Source organism: Numenius arquata, chromosome 6 (genome assembly GCF_964106895.1).
Source record: "Numenius arquata chromosome 6, bNumArq3.hap1.1, whole genome shotgun sequence".
Lineage (NCBI taxonomy): Eukaryota > Metazoa > Chordata > Aves > Charadriiformes > Scolopacidae > Numenius > Numenius arquata.
The window spans coordinates 49976627-49991230 of record NC_133581.1 but is presented as its reverse complement, the minus strand read 5'-3'; the positions used below and the strand labels follow the sequence as shown (position 1 = coordinate 49991230).

At 44.9% G+C, this 14604-nt stretch overlaps 1 protein-coding gene across 5 annotated transcripts in view; it reads right to left on the bottom strand.

Annotated features, from left to right (window-relative positions):
• Positions 1 to 14005, bottom strand: part of MEIS2 (Meis homeobox 2) — a 173345-nt gene extending 159340 nt beyond the window's left edge. For 3 of the 5 annotated variants that reach the window (XM_074149062.1, XM_074149065.1, XM_074149063.1), the window contains exons 1-6: positions 13269 to 14005; positions 12010 to 12242; positions 10212 to 10353; positions 9592 to 9642; positions 8776 to 8826; positions 7727 to 7876 (exon numbers count right to left, since the gene is read on the bottom strand). In XM_074149062.1, coding sequence (XP_074005163.1) covers positions 7727 to 7876; positions 8776 to 8826; positions 9592 to 9642; positions 10212 to 10353; positions 12010 to 12242; positions 13269 to 13280 — 639 coding nt within the window. In that variant the 5' untranslated portion in view covers positions 13281 to 14005. The remainder of the gene's footprint in view (positions 1 to 7726; positions 7877 to 8775; positions 8827 to 9591; positions 9643 to 10211; positions 10354 to 12009; positions 12243 to 13268) is intronic. The other 2 variants (XM_074149061.1, XM_074149064.1) reach the window with 1 other exon arrangement.
• Between the last annotated feature and the right edge of the window lie 599 nt (positions 14006 to 14604).

Genomic DNA, 14604 nt, shown 5'->3' with positions numbered 1-14604 from the left:
AGAGCTAGAAGAAATACATGAAAAAGGAAAGAAACAATAGCATAGCATGAGTTTAGCCCTCCAACAACATCAGGCTGGAACCTTCTTTTAGAAAATGTAATAATTGCAACATGTTCACCTAGGCTAAACTTTTCAGGGAACACAGTGAGTTATGTTAATTTTATGCACTGCAGGCTCTCTTAAGCTGGCTACCGTTGGAGCTCCTTATCACACATATGAATATTACAATAATTAACTGTTAACACCTCAGCTATGTTTTAAGGCAAAAGTCATCCAAAACCTATCATACAGTATTTCAAAAGCTAGACCGGCCTTTCTGTTTCAAAACTGTAACAATTTGGAAAGGATCACTGAATAAGACTTCCTGCAGCTGAAAACACTTGCTGTCTCTACCAGGCTGAGTTGTTCTTGACCTCAGTTTGTAGATCCGTCTTAGAAAGACAGACTGTATTGATTGGGAATTCAATGTATTTCTTGTGACACAGTTTTCTTGAGGAAGCAATCTGGCTGAATTTTTTTGAAGGACAGAAATAATAAGATGGGATATTTACAAGATGCAACAGTAGAATGTTGGAGGAATTTGAAAGGGAGGGAAATAGCTAAGCTTTAATATTACAACAAGTGACAAATAACTCTAGGGGTGGAGTTTGCAGCCTCATAAAAAGGCAGCATTCTTTTGCTTTGGACTAAGACCATTGTACGTGTCAGTGAACTTCTCTTTTTCTCCCCTAGACTGTTCCCAACTTTGCATCCCTCAAGAAAAACTTCTTGGACAAATGCCTAATCATAAGTGGTTATTTTATGTATGTCTTCACAAAAAAAAAAAAAAGGGACAAAATGACACATCTCATATACAGTCAAGTGTACTTGACCGGAAAAACTTTAGCAACTTAGTTTAGATACCTAAAGAGATCTTGATCTAAAGCCCGCTGACATTAATTGCAATTTTTCTATTAATTTCAATGAAATTTGTAGTAAGCTATCATGCTGTAAAAAAAACCCAGAAAACCAGATCTCTTTAGATAAATTACACAAACTGTTAGCATGGCTTCTCATTTCTTCCTGCAAGTTTAGTAATACACTTTGCAGAAACATGTTGAAGAGTGGAGATGGTGCCTGCCAAAATGCAATTGGCTGTTTTGTGTACGTGTGCATACTATAAAATTTTCACACACATATGACCTAAACTACTGCCAGATACCATAGAAGGTAAGCAGCACACATGTATCTATTCCCAGTAGTTTTAATAATTGGGAGTCAAATATGGTGCTCCTCTTGCTCTTACCTAATTGTGTTAAAGAGCAGTGTTACCAGGAGAAAAGCAGTGAATACTGAGTAGAACACAATAGAAGGAGATGGAAAATAGATACAAGAAGCTAGGTCTCCAGGGGCAGTATTTTCTATTTGCTGGGCTACAGACTCACAGCTGATAATGCAAGTTGTAATTAATATAAAAGCAGGAGACAATATGGGGAAAGCTTGTACTAGCAGGGCCACAGGAGATCACTCCGCTGCTATCCACTGTTTCTCATTTACACACACAGCCTTCCCTAGAAAACACAATTTTGCCAGTGTTTTTTCCCTTGAAAGTTAAAAAAAAAAAATTTGATTTAGCACCACCATTGAATTTTGCTAAATCTAGAAAAGAGCAACAGAAAGAAGAGGAGTCTCCTGGTATACAAAGCAAATCTGATGCGTTACTCTTTTGTCGATGCTGCAAATCTGGTGGAAACTGTAAGAGTTTTTAACCGATACAGGATTTCTTGAACAGAGATGTTCTTACAGAGAAATTTGGGGTAGGATAACCTTCCGTTAAACTGCAATTCTTACTTTGTATGCCCAGAATTTCCACTGGGCAAAGTCTGGCTAATTTTTTGTGAGTGTATGTAGTCCCGTTAGGGCTGATTCCAATCTTACACTGCTTTTTATGGTGATATTAAAGACTCAATTAACCGTAAGGAATTTCCTTCTTATTTATAACTGGGAAGTAAAATCAATCAGGCCAGCTGATTCCCATGTGAGTAAGCTGAGCAGGATTTGGCTCATAGACATTAACTGAAGTTTTAGGTATACAACTATGACAGGATCAGGCCCTTACATTTTATCAGATGAAATGGACAAAACCATCGATCTTGTAGAAACAAATAAAACACAACTTACTTTCATAAAAGAACTACAATGGCTATAGAGCTCCTTCTTTGTGAAGACGGTTGGACTCAAAGGTCTAGAGGTTGCGCTGGTAAATTAATTTTGCAAACACGAAACTGAACTACTGATACAGATGGCATTTCCCCCGCAAATACAAGCCAAATCCTGCTCATCTTGTTCTTACAGGCAACACCTGTAAACACAGTGGAACAACTGATATGATTGTAACTGCAAAAATCTGTCTCTAGGTACCACCACATATCAAAAGATGATATACTATGCTGGACATAGAAACCTATATGCATACACACACATGTGTTTTTCTGTGTACATATGTGTGCATGTCTTGTCTGTCTATGTTTTGTATGTATAAATTTCAGGGTGGTATCCTAGACACTGTTGTTGAGTGCAATAATAGTAAATTTACTATGTAAAGAAACTTTCAATAAGTAAACGAGCCATGAAAAACTCTCATTTGACATGATATATATGTTTTCTAAAAAGACTACTCCTGATACTACTAAGGTTAATTTTCTTGCAGATGTATATTTAATATGATAACTGTTTTGTATCAGAATTACACAATAGATCACAATGCCTTGTGTTTTGTTTCAATCAGATATTTGTGTATGTGTGTGTATATATACGTACAGGTTCTAATTCTTGTCCCTTGATTTTGCATTTGAGGAAAGTGTCAGGAGGAATTTTTGACACTCCTAGAACACGGCAACGTTCTGAAAAGCTGTGTGCTTTGTATTTTCCAATTAAGATTGAAATCAGACATGTAATCCACCTGTCAGCAAGGAACTGAGACTTGAAAAAGTGGGGTTTTGTTGTTTTTTTAATCATTATTCTATATCATTCTGTGTGGCTACACTTCATCTAGACTGATAGACAACTCAAACCAAAGAGGGAACACCATTGTCAAATAGATAGTGAAATACATTATCAGTTCAGTTTGAGAAAATCCAATGTAAAATTATAACACTCAAATTTGAGCCATAGAGTACCTTTGCAGAGTACCTTGGCCTGTCAAAAAGAGGAAATACACAACATTCTCTACAGTGTCGGAAAGTTCCTTATGCTTCTTGTCCCTTCAGAAAGCACAGGGCCTACTGTAACATCCTAAATCTTAAGCCACACACTAAGAAATTTGGTTATTAAAGAAAAAAATTTGCCTTATTGTTGCAGTTAGCTACTTAGTTTCCCTTCTGACACTCTAAAAACAGAAAGGGCACCTTTGGGGTCTGATCCTGAGTTTCTGGAATACCCAAAACTTCCACTAAAGTCCGTCAAAGTATGGCACACCTGGAGGCTGCAGCATTGGGCCCCCAATTACTTCCCTTACTCAGTGAAATCTTATTTAAAGGTTTAATTATATAATTGGAACAGATATGTATTACCCTGTTTCTATTTTTTTCTCATCTGCAAGATGTCAGGAATTTGCACAGACCATACTTCGAGAAGAAATCTTAAAGAAATGTAAAATGTCTGAATGTCCAAAACTACAAAATAAAAGTATCTCCTCATTTGAGAGCTGAAAGGTTTAATATTCAGACTAATATTTCTCTTCTACAGCTAAGGCATCAGATTTCTAATCTGTCAACAGCCCTTTTATAAAAAAGAGATGTATGTATATTTCTATCCATTTTTAATTATATTTTATGAATGATGATCTGTATATTATTACCTCTCAGCTGCAAATTGACTAGAACGTATAAACAAATATCAAAAAGACTGAGGACCTGATCCTGCTCCCACGAAAGCCAGCAGGAGAGCCATAAATTTCTACAGGAGAATTACTCAGCTTCAAAGTAAGTTTGTGCTAAAGGAAGAATTGTGTGGCACCAGGTGAAGCCAGGTACAGAAGAAATGTAATTAAAGGACAAAATGTTATCATATGCTCGAAAAAGTTTAAAAATTTCCAAATTTTACAAACATTACACTTTTCAGATTTGAATAGCTTGAAAAGGGAAAAAAAAATAAAAGATTTGTTGGCAACCTGAACAGATATTTTAGGCTGAACACAGAATGCAGGATAGGGCCCAGAATGTTTATATTGAACAATAATAAATTGTCTGTGCTGGGAAACTCAACTTGAACTGCAGCTGGAAAGGTTTCTTTCCTCTTTTCTGGTTCCACCCCCTTTCCCCCCCCAACTGATCTTGTTCAGCCAGGGCATAGCTGTAATTACCTTCTTCCCATCTACAGTTAATACCTCAGAGCAATAAAAAAATATGAGGGTGTTAAAAATTCAAACACTAATTATGGGCTGTTATATTTACTAAACAGAGCAGAGTAATAACAAAAGTTTCAGCTTCTTGTGGCCAGCACTGCACTATTTGATCTACCGAGTCCCTGGACCCTTTACACTTACTGTATTACATAACAGTTAATAGCGCACTAAAATAAAATTCGATAAACACATTTATTACCAAACACGTATAGCACAACTGCTTACAGCTGTCTCCTTTTTCCAGCACAGGTATATCTCTGAAGAGTTCATTCCTTTGTTGATTTTGGTTTTGGTTTCCAATTAAGTTATATAAATAGTGGAGTGGTAGATTTTTGAAAAGGGAAGCATGCACTATTTGAGTACCCCGTTTAAAGTCTTACGGTAAATATTGGCTAATCCTACAATTCTTTCTGTTACTTTCCTTAATGCCTGTTTTCAGGTCTAGTAAAGGAATAAAACTGAGAGTTGCCTTAGTTCCTAGTTCAGCGCTGCCACTGTCACAGCTACCACCCTGCGCACTCACATTAAACACACAGAGTGTAGCTTTATACCACTTAATAAGAACAGAGGTGTACGGATTTTTGGGGTGTCAAACAGCTGTCACAAACTGTCACCTCCACAAGAGAAACCTTGGCACACAACAAATTAAACTACACTTCTTTTTGGCTATCATTATTCACAGCCAATCAGTTGAAATGCTCCTAGTATTTCATGTGCAAATAAAACCATGAGGGGAAGACCCATGGATCAGAATAGTGGGCCAATACATAAAACAGAGGAAACAACATGCTGTCTCTGTCCTTCTGAAGTGGCTCATCATCACCCCTGCACCAACTTTCACCAAATGAGATCTAGCCTGAGGCTACATATTAAATATGCATATCAAAGCAAATGAAAAAATAAACCTGGAGAGTCAAATTGGACAAATTTGCATGCTTGAACTAATACATTTTCAGGTAGATGCTCACAAATGATAGCTCGTTTTTTGATAGTCTTGCATGTTTATATTAGCCATTTTTTTAAAGCTTTTCCTGCTTTATGATTAAAAGTGGGTTCCTACTGGAACCTTGTACAGTGTAGTATAAATGTGCACACACACGCTAGTTTGACTAAACCATAAAAGAGTGTTAAAGTTTTGTTGGGAAAACAAGCTAATATACAAAAAAAAAAAATAAAATCCAATAAGGAGACACATTTCCCAAAACGCATGAATAAAATGTAACTATGTGATACAACTCTTCATTTCCCAGTTGGTGTTCTGGTTGCACAAATTATTGCTTCCTTTCAAAACAAATAGCAGGGGGCTAAAGTAAAAATGTTATAGCTCAAATCTCCAGGAAATAAAAGGCTTTAAATTATAATACCCAATGAAGTGGTAAACCCTAACGGGTGCAAGATAAATGGGTTGTCATATTTATTTGAGTTTGTTTTTTGGGCCACAAAAGCAAGAGGAGATTCTTCTTAGGGAAGATAATAGTTATCAAATTATCAAAATGCTAACCCCCTCCACCTCTGTCCTATCATTGTGTGTGAATTTAAATATTATAATGGAGCACTGCAAATTGGCTTGAGCATTCGCCATCTGCCAGAACCCTAAACAGGCTAGTTTATCTAATCTCTTCAATATAAACATAAGCATGCTCCATTTCTACACTTCCACTTGAAACACACTCTTGTAAAGAAACTGTACTGGAGAAACATGTACTTTTTTTTCTTTTTTCTTTTTTTTTTTTCCTGTTGTTCTGAATCATACACAATGACCCCATATCTTTCAGGCTGCCACTCATTTCAATTTATTTTCTAGTACTCTCCCAGAATACTTATGCACACGAATGTAGGGTTGTAAATGCCATAAAACAAATATTTTTTAAATAGTGTCATGCCTCATAGAGTTTATTATCTACGTGTGAGACAGCTGATAAGCAGAGAAACTTTCAGGAACCTCTGCAGACATTTTTTTTCTCTCGAAATTATAAATTTAAAATGTAAAACATCGCAAAAAAAAAAAACCTTGTCCTGCAATCTTTACCGAATACAAATGAGAAAATGGAAGCTAAGGCTTGGGTCCAAAAATATTTCCCGGACTCTGGAACTAAGCCGTACCGAGGCGGCGGGGGGGAAGGGGGCATTTAGAAGAATTTATTATTATTTTATTTCCCAATTCAGCTTCAGTCCAGGTCTAATGTAATTATCAAATATACACACAAACAACATGTTTTCAAAGGAAACAAAAGCTCTTCGAAAGCTCATTCTCCCTGGGCTTACAGCTACTCTTCTTAACACACTGGGAAATAAAGGCAGGCGCCTGTGCAGAAAGCATGGTTAACTTCACACCGGGTGTTAAATTAATATTTCAACCGCTAAAATATTAGACTGTATCATTTAGCTTATGAGTTCAATTGAATATAAAACTGTGTAAACCCCTTTTCCCCCCAGGGATGCGTTCCTATAAATAAACTAGAGTTCACACCCACTCTTTTTAACCAGAGCTATTCCTTCCCTTTTCTGCGGTACCAGCTGCAATCTTTCCCTTCACATCCCGAAGTCTCTCCGCGTCTACATCTTTTTGAAGGATCACAAGAGCCGCTCCAAAACCCGGAAAAACAAAGGCACTCTCCCTACCACGCACACCAACGTTCAGTCCTACACACATAACACTAATTCACCAACTCCTAAAGTGTTAAAATCAACCGCTAACCTACGGTTACTCAATCATCATTCTCTCCAGCTTTCTGTAATACATTGTTAATAATTGCTTCATCAAGGTTACTGTCTTTTATTATGAAGATGCTTCAGGCGTTTGGCAATAAGTCCATATTCTGACAATAAGTTGCTATAAAGCACAAGCATTGGAAACTCTAATGTGCTAACCCTCTTTTTTTAATGCAATGTAGTATTGCCAATAATTCTCATCACTTGTCATCCCCACGAGAGGGGAGGGGGGAGCAAATCAGCAAACTTTCTCCCTAACTTTCTTGTCTCTGTTTCCTTACATTGCTGCATTGATTACAGAGTTGGCAAAGAAGGAGAGAAAGCACCGATCCCCGCATCAAACCGACAGTTTGCTAGCTCTCCAAGCCGCCCAGACCAGGAAACTTTACAAACCGTTGCAAACTCGCTGCTCTACAGATGGAAACAGAAGGAACCTTTTGCATTTCTACAACTTTACGAACTGAGAGGGAAGAAAGTGTAAAGATGGGATCCGAGCTTGTAAGAGGTTAAAGCAGTAATAATAGTATTACTACTAATAGACAACAGCAGCAAACCAATGAAATCGGGGACAGGTCCTCCTAAGCAGGTTAAAGTCTTAAAAAGTGCCATAAAGAAATCAGAAGGACTTACATGATCGGCTAAATTTGTGGAAGATCCTGAGAGTTCTTCGTGGTCTGATTTGGAGCTGCCATCCCTTTCATCAATAACGAGGTCTATTGGCATTTTTCCTTTCAAACAGCTAATGTACCGATGGCAGAAGTTATCGCACAATTCATGAACCTGAAAACAGTAACAAGAATAATAGTATCAATAATGGCAAAATATCGGATTGCAAATTTTTTTTTTTTTTATGGTAGCAAGAACAACCCTCTGATCTACTCCACAAGTAAGTCTAATTAAGGGGCACAATAGTTGAAGGCAAGGAAACAATAGAGAAATTGTTGCAGCACATATTATTCTCTAGAGACTTGCCGCAGCAACAAGTTAGAGAGAGAGAGAGAGAGATAGTGGGCTCAGTCTGGTGTGCAGAGGCAAATCCGACGTGATGATAACATCAGAACACTGGGAGCTGGACCCAGGCGGTATCTCTGGAGCACACACACAGCAGGCAGGTACAGCTAGCCAGTCGGGACAGGATCGGTTTAAACCGGGGCTAAAAAAAGGTCTGTGTGGCCGGCCGCAGTAAAACGAAGCTGCTCGCTGAGGCTGTGGGAAGAGCCGTTCCCGTCCCAGGGCACAGCCCCCCTCCCCACGCCGCGCAGGGGCCCCCTGCCTCTTCCAAACATTTAGTGCTTGCTTGGGGTTAATACGCCTGCCAGAGCTGGAGAAAGGCAGGAGTGCTTTCATTTCTCTTTTTGTTAAACATATTGTTTCCGAGTCAGGAAAAGAGCTTCTACTGCGGGAATGAGCTAAGAAGGATGGAAGGGGTTTAATAACATATACATTTCATGATTCGGTTGAAATTACATTAAAAAAAAAAAATTCCGGGCTGGGCTGGGCATGGCTGTCGGGTGTCACATGCTCTGATGGCACAGGTTACAGTATCACACTGCGTTTCCCCTGTCTCCTCCGGCCGTGTTTACAAGTCATCCCAAACAGTCGAGGGGGTCGGGGGAGGGGGGAGCAAGGGGGACAGGGAGGGAACAGCTTGCCCCCCCGCCCACCTCCGTGGCTCTTACCTTTTCTAATTCCAAAAGGTGAAACCTTAGTACTTGTATTGCTTGGATCATCTGCAAGAAAGTTTTAAGCAAGGGGTTACGTGGGAGACAGGAGCTCGGGCGCTGCTCAGAGCTGCGAGCCCGAGTGGGCGAGGGGGAGAAGGGGATTGTCAGGGCGCGCAGTCATTATCCAGGATTTTAGCTCATTGGTCACGCTCGAACAATTTTGATCAACTTTAACCTAAGCACTTGATTTTTATCATATTTATTCCGGGAGCGGTGATTAGTGCTTTATTAGCGCGATCTTGGAGAAAACCTCTTCCTCTTTCCCTCGCTCCCTCTCCACACTCCGGCCCTCATCTCGGAGGGTCCGCAGAGAAGTCACACGCATACTCCCACCCCCCCACCGTCCGCAGGAGAAAGGGGAAAAAGGGGGTGGGGGGAAGGATGAATAGTTTGGCATCTTCTTTACAAGCGGATTTAGGCACTTTGAATATTGAAATCGTTCACATTAGCAAAAGAATTACGTTAGAAATCTCCAGCTCTCTCTTCTTAAGCAGTTATTTCCTTCACTTTAGCTTCCCGTGGCTTTCAAACACAGCTTTGCAATGCGCTGGGGCTCGAGAGTTTGCCCTGGCTCACTTTGAAAGTGCAGCTCTTTGAAGCCTCTTGCCGGTAGCTTTCCAGGCCCCCCGGCTCTCCCCCTCCCCTGCCCGCCCAGCCGGGGTGCCCGGGCCGCCCGCCGCCCCGCACGGCGGAGGGCTCTTGCCGGCAGCGGGCGGTGGGGTCGGGAAGGGTGGAGGGGAACGGGGCTCAGGGGGGTGAGCAGGCCCTTACCAAATTGTCCAACTCTGGATTTGAAGAAAAAAGTGGTTTTTCAGCGCGGACCTGCGAGAAGAAGGAAAAGCCGGCGTGAACTTAACGCTTCTCTCCTCAGCCCTGTAACCAAATCACTCGAAGGGGCGGGGGTGGTGGTGGGGGGGGAAGCCCTGTGACAAAACCGGCGGTACAGGTCACATTAAAATGCGGCCGGGCGTCCCGGAGTCACCCGTGATGTGAACAGAAGCCTTCTGGCAGCCCGGTGCCGAGCTGGCCGCCCTTGCCACAGCAGTCCCCTGTTTTCTGATCCCCGGCCTTTCCCCCGCTCCCTCTGCCTCCAGAACTCGGCCACAGTTGCCCTCACTTCCCTTTCATTCATGCCGGAGGGCGAGGGCCAGGAGGCTCAGCCCGGCAGCGTGGAGGGGCTCCCGGCGCAGGAGGGTCAGGGCCAGCCGGGCCGCCAGCCCGCACCCCCGCCGCTGCCTCCCGCCCCCCGGCGGGCCGGAGAGGGGGCGCGGGGGTGTGTGTGGAGGGGGGGGGGGGCTGCCCCCTGCCAGCGCCCGGCCGTGCGGGCCGAGGAGCTGCGGAGGCGGCGGGAGCGCTGGGAAGGGCCGGGGGAGGGGGGAGAGGTGCCGGACCTGTTTGGCGAAGACGGCGATGTCCTCGTTGAAGGAGTCGGAGGAGCAGACGTCCCCGCCGGCCACGCCGGGCTCCCGGGGCGTGCAGGTCGCCAGCTCGCACTTCTCAAAGACCAGAGCTAAGAGGGGGAACAACGGGTGCCTACCGGGCAGTGGCACACAAAGAGAGGGGAGGGGGTGGGGGAGAGGGGGAAAGAAGAGCTCTAATCAACAAGTATTTCTTTTTTTTTTTTTTTTTTTTTTCAAATGCACGGACACACAGCCACGGACACACGGACACAGACACGCCTTGCAGTATTGCTTCGGGCAGAGCAGGGGAGAACAATATTTTGAAATAAAAACGCTGGTTTCAGTGGTGGGGTTTGTGGGCTTTTTTTTTTTCCCCCCTTTTGAAATTGCAGCGCCCGAGCCGCATGCCCCGTGCAGTCCCCACAAGCTGAGGACAAAAGTGACCTCTCCTCCAAACGCACAAGGCAACAAACACGCTCACGCAGGCAGCAGCTCAGCTGGGAATCTTACACTTTTCACCACAGCTTAAAATAACGCAAAACCTGGAAGATCCCATCCCTACCCTCCAGCTATGACCTAAAACGAGAAGCATGGCTAGGCAAACTGCAAACTACTTAATACGTAATTTTATTTTTCAAGGGGCCTGCTAACAAAAATGTGGTGAAGTTTCCTGGCTTAGGAAGCACACCCAAGTAAAATACCAGCTGTCCAGATAAGTGAGCTGGGGAGGGGGCGGAGGGAGGGAGCACTTCGCGAAATATTTTCCCATAGTTGGTGTAGTCAGAAAAAAAAACAATAATATTTTATCTGCGTGCTAAGTAGAAAGCATGCATTTGTCTCTTTTCCCCTTTGGTGCCTGATCAAGGCCCCACACTCTGTCATAGATGTTACTGTCTCTCCTTTTAGGATCATTTAGTATTTTTTCTAAAAGGCACTGAAGGGAATCGGTGTCATTCCCCTCAAGCAATGCCCTGGCACAGGCTTGAGTTTTGCTGGGTACGTGTTTCTTTTTGCTCATGTTGTTTCTTTCTTAAATAGAAAACTCAGCTCATTTACCCCAACGTATTTATTTCTTCCGTCTCAGGGAAGAGCTGCTTGCGAGAAGCAAATCCCTTTTATTCCTACTACCTTCCGCGATGTGAATAGCTCTTTATTTACAGTGTTGGAAGAGTGTTATTATGGCACGAAGGACAACACTGTAACAACACTTCTCCAACTAAAATCCAGAGCAATGAGAGCCACCTCTCCTATCTGAACTCCTAACCGGGGCCTTTCCGAGAAGGAAAAAAAAAAAGCCAAAACACCAAAAAAAAACCAAACCAAAAAACCACGGGGAGGGGGAGAAGGGGGGAAGGAAAAAAGGGGAGAAAAAAAAAAAAAAGAAAGAAAGACAAGGCAACAACACCTTCCCCCAGCTCAGTCTCTCTCCCCGAGAGGTCTGTGTTTCCAGGACCTGCTTCCCGTGGGTGCTGGCACCTCAGCGCAGAGTCAGGCTGGGATCGCACTCGCCCCGAAATTGCCGTCAGTGGCAGTGCCACCGCGCGGGTCCCCCTCCGGAGCGGGCGGCTGGGGGCTCCCCGGCCTCCCACCGCCCTCCCGCCGGACCCGCCGGGCTCTCCCCAGCCCCGCTCCGCTCTGCTCCGGGGCTTGGCTCACCGCCGTCGCCGCCCGCCACCGCGGCCCCGCGGGAGCCCCCGCCGCCCGCCCGCCCCGCTCCTGCCCTCGCCGCTCCGCGGGCACCGGCGCTGCGGAGCCGGGCCATGGCGCCGGGCGGCCCGGCGGCACCTACCCGTAGATCGCATCCTTGTCCCGCTTCAGGGCGTCGTTGACAGCGGAGCCCATGCTGGCCGGCATGACATTGGGGTGCGGGGCGTGGGCGCCGTAGTGCTGCCCGGCGTGGAGCGGCGGCCCATGGTTGAGGTGGTGCACCGGGGGGATCGGCCGGGGGGCGTGGGGGTCCCCGTACATGGACGCCGGCACCCCTACTCCATCCATCCCGCCGTAGTGGGGCAGCTCATCGTACTGTCAAAAAACGGGCCGGAAGAGAAGAAAGAAAGAGTGGCAGAGAGAGAGAGAGAGAGAGGGGAATAAAAAAAAAAAAAAAAAAACCAACAGAAACAAACAACAACAACAAAAGTCAGAAGAGAGTAAAGCACCCGGACAGACACAAACAGAGCAAAACAAAACAAGAACAGCCACAACAGAGAGAGAAATGTGCAAAATGAAATCAACTGAGATCGGGAGCAGAGGCTGGAGAGGCTAAGGGAGGGAGTGGGGGTGCGGGGAGAGGTAAAGGGGGAAAGTGTGTGTGCCTGCCTGTGTGTGCGGGGGGAGATGGTCCTCTTCAGCACTGGCAGGAGAAACCCTAACAAGGAAACGGGGATGAAAAGGAAGGAAACGGAGGAGAGAAACTAGAGTTACTCTGCATTAGAAAGGAAGGACAAAAAAAAATGTAGGTATAAATGAATAAACAAGCAGAATCAAAAGCAACTATAGAAATAAATCAACGCTGGGAAAGAGAGAGGAAAGGTAGGGTGCATCGGGGGAGGGGAGGGGGAGATAAAGGGGGAAATAATCTGAAAGTTACCAGAAACATTATTTAGTAGCAATTCCCCTTGTCCTTGTCAAAGCCAGAGACAAAAAAAAAAAAAAAAAAAAAAGCAGCTATATGTGTATACATATATATACGTTCGTATATACACAGAGACACATATGTATTTCTTAGTCTTTCCTAGGCAGCGGCAGTAACGGCAGCAGCAGCAGCAGCACAAGCTTTCCCCTGTGAAACCCGTGCTACTGAGGAGGCAGCGAGCAGGGAAATCGCGCTGCTGGGGGAAAAGCTGGAGAGGAAAAAAGCGTGGAACAATTGCAGAGAGAGACACACACACAGAGACACTCACGCACACACACAAAAAGCTAGTGAATAATTTTTGCTGCTATTTTTTAATAGTGGCCGCCATCATCATCAGCAACAGAGGAGAGCAAATCGGACAGGCCCCTCTTAAGAGAGGATTTATATATAGGTAAGTGTTGGAGATTTAAACCTACCCTTTGCGCCATCAGTCTGCGCTCCAATAAACTCCTGGATGTGTCGTATATTTAATATCCCAGTCCAGCAAAGAAAGTGATTTAGAGTGAAGAAGATTCCTTTTTTTTTTTTTTTTGCAACCCACTTATAGACTTCTCCTATCCTCCAATATGGGTAAATAATAATAATAACAACAACAATAACAACAATAATATATAAAAAACAGTCAAGAACCACGATGAGTTTCTGTGTTTTCTTCTTTTTTTCTCTCTCTTTCTCTCTTTCCTTTTTCTCTCTCTCTTTTTCCTTTTTTCTTTCTCTACGCAAAAAAAAAAAAAAATTGTCAAGCCCCCAAACTGAAGGTTACGATCGGCCCGTCAGCAACCCACATGTAACCAAACTGTCGTGTCTCATGGCTTTTTGCCACTCCAGCTGTCAATCAAAGCCAGGGAATGTCAAGGTAGTGAATGAATGATGGTTGATGATGATGAAGAAGAGAGGAGGAATCTTTTTAACCCCGGTTTCTTCTTCCAGTAACTCCGCGCTCGGGTTTTGCCTTTTAGGATCGCTATAGGGTTGGTCTTTTTTTTTTTTTTTTTTTTTTTTTTTTTTTTAAGTACTGTGAATGGGGGTGGGGAAAGATGCGAAGAAAAATTGAATAGTTTGCAAAGCCCGGAGACTTCCCCCCTCTCTCCTTTTTTTTTTTTTTTTTTCCTTTTTTTTTTTCTTTTTTTTTTTCTTTCCTCTCCTCTCCTCTCTCCTCCCGGTAGGTATTTTGTCTCCCTCTCCGCCTCGCTCTCCGGGATGAGTGAGTGTCAGTGAGTGTTGGCAGGTTGGCTGCCGGCTGCCTTATAGAAGAGGCTCAGTTTTGCGGCGCTGATCGGCGGGAGAATGAAGTGACGGAACCCGGAAGTAGTGGTGGCCATAGCCAGTCCTGCAGCGCGGCGGCGGCGGCGGCGGGGAGCGGCGGGGCAGCGGCGGGGCGGCGGCGGCGGCGGCGGCGGGGCAGCGGCGGCGGCGGGGCGGCGGCGGCGGCGGCGGGGCGGCCCGTCCGGCGGAGCGGCGGGGATGCGCAGCGCAGCGCGGCGGCGGGGCGGCCGCGGCGCCGCGCGGGGGGAGCCGCGCAGCAGCCCCTGCCCCGAGCGAAGCAACGCGTGTAGGAAGGAGCGAGCGAGCGTGCGAGAGAGAGGGAGGGAGGGAGCGAGGGAGGGAGGGAGGGAGGGAGGAGGGAGGGAGGGAGGGAGGGGAGGAAGGACAGGGAGAGTGCGTGTGTGCGAGAGGGGGGAGAGGCAGGGGAAAACTGCAGAGAGCGAGAAGAAAAGTGCGATAGAAGCCCAGCCCCGGGTTGGTTTGCGC